The following is a 6792-nucleotide window of genomic DNA, read 5'->3' as shown; positions in this document are numbered from 1 at the left end:
CCCAAACTTTCGATGCGGGGTATAAATTTATGTATAAAAATTTATTAAAATAACAATAAATAGTAGATATGAACTCATAACTTTAGAAATATAATGGTTTAGCGCTAAAAATTTAAGATATGAAACCCCTAAAATTTAAATCCTAGATCCCCTCTGATTTGGAAGGCCGAAATGGTCCAGTTAAGTTCACCATTGACGTTATGTAACGGTGGGAAGGTGGATTTGGTTGGAGGTGGAAGAAAGAAATGAAGAGGGGAGGGTGGTGACATGGCATGTCATGTGGAGCCCACCTCATCCAAATGTTAGGCCACGTGGAATTCTAGTAGCCATGCTGGAGCATAGTTAAAAATAGGGATAAATATTACAAGTTATGTAACGACAGGAATAAATTTATGCTAATAGTATAACGGGGATAAATATAAACTATTTTCAATAGTAGTGGAGTAAATCAGGCCCTTTCCCTAAAGTAATTAATCAGTTGTGGTGGAGCCAACCTTTTTTAGTGACAGGACATATTTTATGTTAACATTCATGATAGACTACGGCATTATAGATAGTGGATTAATAGCGCGTACGCGTAATTCCTGCATCATATGGTAAACACTATGATAAACTATAAAAAGCACTCATGAATAAGCGATTTTTTGTTTTTCTTAAAAAAAGAAACAACTTTGAGGGAACTTTTATAAATACAAGATATATAAGAGTTAATTATATAATCTACAATTAATTTAGATATTATAAATTGTGTAACTTAAAGCTAAAAACAAGGAGATTATTGCTATGAATAAAAATCTAAAAATAAGGAGATTCCCTATATTAGTGATAACATAATTAAATGCGTATAAAACACAATAATTAATGCTTACCTAAACAAACTCCAGCACAATCTACTAGCAAGCTAATTCATGAATTTTAACCAAAAAAAAAAAAACTAATTCATGAACAAGTATATTACTGTAGTATCTATTATATATATTATTCTATCTATATATCGTATATTGTTACTATATATGTTATTGTAGAAAACAATTGGTTGGCACGTAGAGTAATATATTCATATATTAAGCATATTGTAATATTATATACTATAATATACAAACTTAGATATACTAATTTCTACGGTTATATCCACATATATTTTGTTATTATCTTTTTAGTTAAATTTACCAATTTGAATATACCATCTACTTTTTTAGGTATGTTTCAATGTACTTTTGTGATACAATATAAAATATCTTTTCATGTACTTTTCTTAATATTAATATTTGTATATTCAAATAATTTATTTTAGTCATAAAAAAATAATGGCATCAGTAATCAAGTAAAAATAAAAAAATAAAGAAAAATAAAGAGGAGGAAACGAAAGAAAAAAATAAAATAGAATGGAGCCTTTTTATTTTTTATTAATTATATATGAGGTAGAAGAAGAGAAAATGGAAAGAAAATTACAATTTAGAGATTCAAACTTCATTAATAAGATAAAAGTTCGTCCAGTCAACTGATTTATTAAATCCCTATCGAATGGAGCCTCGTAAAAAAAATCCCTATTAGCTTACATTAAATAAGCACTAGCTTTCTTTCTTTTCCCAAAATCTTCTCTCTCCGCTGCTACCCCGCTAGGCTTCACTTTCGATCCTTCACTGTAAGTGTCTCTCCTAATTATTTTCTGGTGCTATTTCTGTCTCTCTTTTTCTAGAGAAACCCAAAAATTTCTGCAGGTTTAGTATAGACTTATAGTACTCTTTTCATTACTAGAATAGAGATAGATTAGATAGAATGAACTAACTAGCTTAGGCAGATCCACCTGGTGGGGAGTCTTAAGGCTAGTTAGTCATTGAGTTGTATATACTGCTTGAGTTGGTGATTAATAATGGAGTATTTTTTTTTTCTTTAACCAAAAAAAATATAGTAGTGCCCTTTTTACTTTCTCCATTATTTTCCTTTTATTCAGTTCAGATTTTCCTTTGAGTTGATTGGTAAAAAATTAATGGAGATAGCAAAATATGCACCAATTAATATAGGTTGATTGATAAATTATGCGCTTCATTTATTATTTCTTAAGGTGTATGTAAAGTGAGAAGTAAAAATGAACGAGGGAGTAATTTTTTAAAGAAATAAGGAGTCTATTGAAATTTCAAAGTGGTACGTGAATATGTTCCCATCAACATACAGAGAAGAACTCACATGAACTGAAGGTGTTCAGGCTATCAGTAGTGACAGTGTTTGTACAATGCCAAATTCTACCTGCAAATAATCATTTTTCAACATAAAAAATAATTTAAATCTAAGCATAGGCAAAATACTGATCTCCACTAAAGCAACCACAACGAAACAATTACATAAATTCATCAAATATACGGTATGAATGGACATATAAAAAATAAAAAATAAAAGCGGATGCTGATACCAAAATATACAAGCATAAACCAAATTATCTTCCAAAGGTGCTGCCGGAACTGTAATACTTCCCCTTGTTTCTTAATAATTCTTCACGACTTTGCTTTACATGTAGTTTCTTTAGTAAATACAAATGTTGGGCAGGCGCGGAGCTAGGTAGGCTCCGATGAACCACCTCGGCGAAAAATTACAGTGTATATACAAGATTAAAATTATTTTTTTAAGTATATATAGTAAATGTTGAACCTCCTTGGTCTCTTCGTGTATTTACTTGTAGACACGTGATTTTTGACCCTCCCAGAACCTTTTTATGGGTTTAGTGTCTGATTTTTCTTTTAGTCTAATCTTTGAGATTTTAACTTTTATTTTTATTTTAGTAGGTTTTGTTCGTGGAAATGAAAAAAGGACAAAAATATTGATCATTTTTAAATTACAAATTTTGTGTTTCAAAGAAAGAAAACTTACAAAAATAGGTTTCTTTAAATCGAGATTTTAGTTAATTACTTTTGAGTTTTTCCTTAGTATAATCATTTATGTTTTATTATTTTTGGTTTAAAAGTAGTTGATTAATATATTTATTGTAGTATTTTTATTTTATACCCTTCATGAAAAAAAGAAAATAAAAAAGGGGGAAAGGAGAACAAATACCATATTGCCACATGATAAATTTCATCTCTACCCAATCCATGACATATTTCATTTTAGGAATAAGAATATTCTAGTATTAGGACTTTTTATAAAATTTATCAAAATTAGACACTCTATAAAAAGAAAGTTAGACATAATTTTCTAATCTAGACAAAATCATCCTAACACACTAACATCAACAATCAGCAGCCACTCTCATTTTTTTTTTACAAAGGACATCACAATCTTTTCTTCCATATAGAAAAACCAGAGACTGCACCAATAGACACATACACACACTAATCAGTGGCCTATACAAAAAGAGGGTTTAGTAATCTTATTGAGATAAAAAAAAATATTTGATGTAGAGTTTGGCTAGTTTCATTAGTTAGTTTGAATGAAAAGTATTGCCGTCGAAGGTTCGCACCGCCCCTGTCTTCTTTAATTCTATTATGCATATAAATGTATGGTCTTTATTAATGGAATTTGTGAGAAATAAACTACTCCCTTTTAGTGATTACTTTCAATTTTATTGAACTTAGTTAGGCTAAATGGTTTACTACAGTTTACTATTAGATTAATTTAAGTTGAGCTTTAGTTTTTTTTAATTGGTCAGGTTGATGTGACCTACTTGGTTATTGTCAATATGAAATGGGCTGTTTTGATTAATTGTTTTAGAAGTTTTTTTTTTTTTTTAGTCTAATGCAGTAAAGTAATATGCATCTTGTTGTGTCTAAAAATGATGTATTTGCTTTGACTTTTAACTTAAAAGGATAGCTTTAATACTAGTTCATTCAATCGTTCACTGCATGGTGTGGTTTGTTATTTTGAGCTTGGCACCGTTCTTTCATTTTTGTCCTTTTAATCAATTAAACCTGAAGGCATTATTTTGTTTTTCTCATTGCTTTAATTTTAGCCGTTACAAGCACGTCTATATTCGTCAATATTTTAGACAAACGTTGGGCCATGATCGAGGCCTAACTAACTTAATTATTAATTTTGAGATGAGCGAGATGAGGTGCGATTTATTTCAAACCCTGTTGTCAAGTAAAAAAAAAAAAAAAGGAGTGGTAAAACCAATTGTAAGGGAGCGAGATGGGTTGCGAATTTATTCAAAACCCGTTGTCGAAAGAGTGAAAATTAATAATAACCTAACAATATTAAGTCTCGGATTTTAGAGACAAATAATTGCTTTTAACGCTAGATGAGCTTTAGGCACGTTTCAAGATGTTTGTTTCGATTAAGAATGCGGTTACGCATCTTATTTCGAGACGCTTTAAACAACTCAAGGATGCGGTTACGCACCTTGGCCAAACTCATTTTAATAACCAATCTTGTTTCGATTAAGAATGCGGTTATGCATCTTATTTTGAGAAGCTTAAAAGGTCCGGAATGCGGTTACGCATTCGGGTTAAGGCTAATAAAAGTTCAACAAATAAAAATACGAGCAAATCAAGGCTCGAGAACATAATTTATTCAAATTTGGTTTAAGCTAAGTATTAGTCGATTAAGCGACCATGCTAGAACTACGAGACTCGAGGAATGCCAAACACCTTCTCCTCGGTCTTCTGTTTTCGCTAAACAATAATAAAAGAGTCATTTTCTTTTAATTAGGGGTTCATAAGGTGCCTTGGAACACTAAAACTCAATTCCAAGTGGCGGCTCTGAATTAATAAATAATCTCTTTTCAAAATGTCACCTCAAATGGGAAAACCCTTTGACAATAAAAACCGATGCGTTCAGTCGCGTGGGGCCCAAAAAGGGGTGTGACAATGAGTCGTGTTTTTCCCAATTGAGAGGACTATTACTTGAGAACTCTTATCATTGTATACTTACGAAAAAAACATATGAGATGCTTCTATTTGGAATTTATTTTTCATTAATTTGTATCATTTCTCTTATATATTAATTTTTCTAAAGAAATGCATATGTATATTTCTACTATTAATAAGTGAAAGTTTGTGGATACTACGAAGGGTATTTATGTAAATTTATCATTTCCTAATTGGTGTTTGACCCATTTCACCTTTACACTGCTTTAAGAATCTTTCATATATTTGTTACTTTCAATGTTTCGTTTGCATTTATTAGAAGAAGTTTCACGACCGCGTGAAGCGCGATTGAATTTACTAGTATTAATATAATAGCGTAAAGCTTTTTGTATTATGAAAAAAAAAAAGTAGCTTCATAACAAACTTTATATAACGAAAAATGTTTAATTCAAACTCAGATTTTACTTTATAAATCAGGAGGGAATTTAATGCTAATCATTTTTCTATTCCAAATTTTATGAGCAAAAGAAAGTGGCTTAGGGCTCCGAGTACTGAAACGTAGGTTTAGGGTTAAAGAAATGCCTATTTATATTAAGTTGGTCTTTCAACTAATACTCCAATTGATCAGAAACGATAAAATATGGATATGATCAAAGTTGGTCCAGCGAAAGGACAAGGATGTAGTGGAAGCTTTTGGGACGAAAAGGGACGAGGAGAATTAGCCCAGTTTTTTGTTGCATACAATGGTATCGGAGTTTCTTCACTGCAGTTCTTGTTCTACGAGAATAGCACATTAGTGTTGTCAGACAAACATGGTAGTGACAATTGTAATAAGTTCAATGCAATTGTCTTGGATTATCCGTCAGAGTTTCTTACTTCGATCAGTGGTCAATTCGGGTTGACGTACGGATATAGTTATTTGAAAACAATATCATTTTGCACCAACAAGGGTTCCTATGGACCATTTGGGAGTACTGCAACTGATGGCAGCGACTTCTTCAACTTTGAGATAGGAAATTATCGTTCTTTTTGTGGTTTTCACGGCACCGGACATGGGCATGGCATTGGGAGTATTGGAGTCTATGTGAAGCCCATCACAACCTCCATGATTCATTTTAGAAATCCACTAGTAAAGGTTAAAAGGGAAGAAGATCAAGAGAAGAAGGTGTAACTCAAGCTGCATCCCTCTTTTACAAATTTCTGAATGATACAGTTCGTAGTAGCTTACAGGTCGTATTAGTTTTCTCTATTGCTTATGGTTGTTTCTACTTTTCATATCAATTTCAGTTGGTGTTACTTGTTATGTGAGAATAGTTTTCCTACTCTAAAAAATGAATGTAAAGAAGATGACTAACGCCCTATTCTCTATGATCAATGACATTTTCTGACTCTTACTGATAAATAAATTAGCTTCTGTAAAGTGCGTGGTAAAGGAATCGGATATTACACCGTCTTATTAAAGAGAAAACCCTGTGCCATTCATGTACTTAGATGGATAGTCCCATGGGTCTGGCAAATAAATTTATATCTTGTACCAAACATGGTATAAAAATTAGTGCTGGGATAACCCAACTTATACCTTCTTATCCCACTTATACTGGGATTATTTTATACCATCTTTTAGATGGTATAAAATAATGTCAATAGATGGGATAAATTAGTCCTGAGATTATAATCTCGGGACTATTTCGACTATCTACCAAACGACCCCTAATTATAATAAAATACTCTCTTACACACTATGTCATATTTATGCCTCACTCACTGTAAAGTTTTTCGACATGAATGCTACTTGTTTACATTATCAACTTATACTATGATTTAAACCTGTGTCAAATTACTTGGCTGTAAATAATTGTTGACTGCTTTGGGTGGACCAGAATTAATATCTGGTCAATTTATACTATGATTTAAACGTGTGCCAAATTACTTGGCTGTAAATAATTGTTGACTGCTTTGGGTGGACCAGAATTAATATCTGAGCAATTCTGGT

At 31.6% G+C, this 6792-nt stretch overlaps 1 protein-coding gene across 1 annotated transcript; it reads left to right on the top strand.

The window, feature by feature from the left end:
- Positions 1 to 1494: 1494 nt before the first annotated feature.
- LOC132609118 (inactive protein RESTRICTED TEV MOVEMENT 1-like) lies at positions 1495 to 6167 on the top strand. Its single transcript, XM_060322972.1, has 2 exons — positions 1495 to 1645; positions 5428 to 6167. Exon 2 carries the CDS (start codon positions 5440 to 5442, stop codon positions 5968 to 5970), a length of 531 nt encoding a protein of 176 aa, XP_060178955.1. The 5' UTR covers positions 1495 to 1645; positions 5428 to 5439; the 3' UTR covers positions 5971 to 6167.
- Positions 6168 to 6792: the final 625 nt, after the last annotated feature.

Source organism: Lycium barbarum, chromosome 9, assembly GCF_019175385.1.
Source record: "Lycium barbarum isolate Lr01 chromosome 9, ASM1917538v2, whole genome shotgun sequence".
Lineage (NCBI taxonomy): Eukaryota > Viridiplantae > Streptophyta > Magnoliopsida > Solanales > Solanaceae > Lycium > Lycium barbarum.
This window is presented reverse-complemented; position numbering and strand designations above follow the sequence as displayed.

Excerpts from the sequence above, each read along its gene's own strand:
- LOC132609118 (XM_060322972.1), top strand. The coding sequence starts at position 5,440 with ATGGATATGATCAAAGTTGGTCCAGCGAAAGGACAAGGATGTAGTGGA.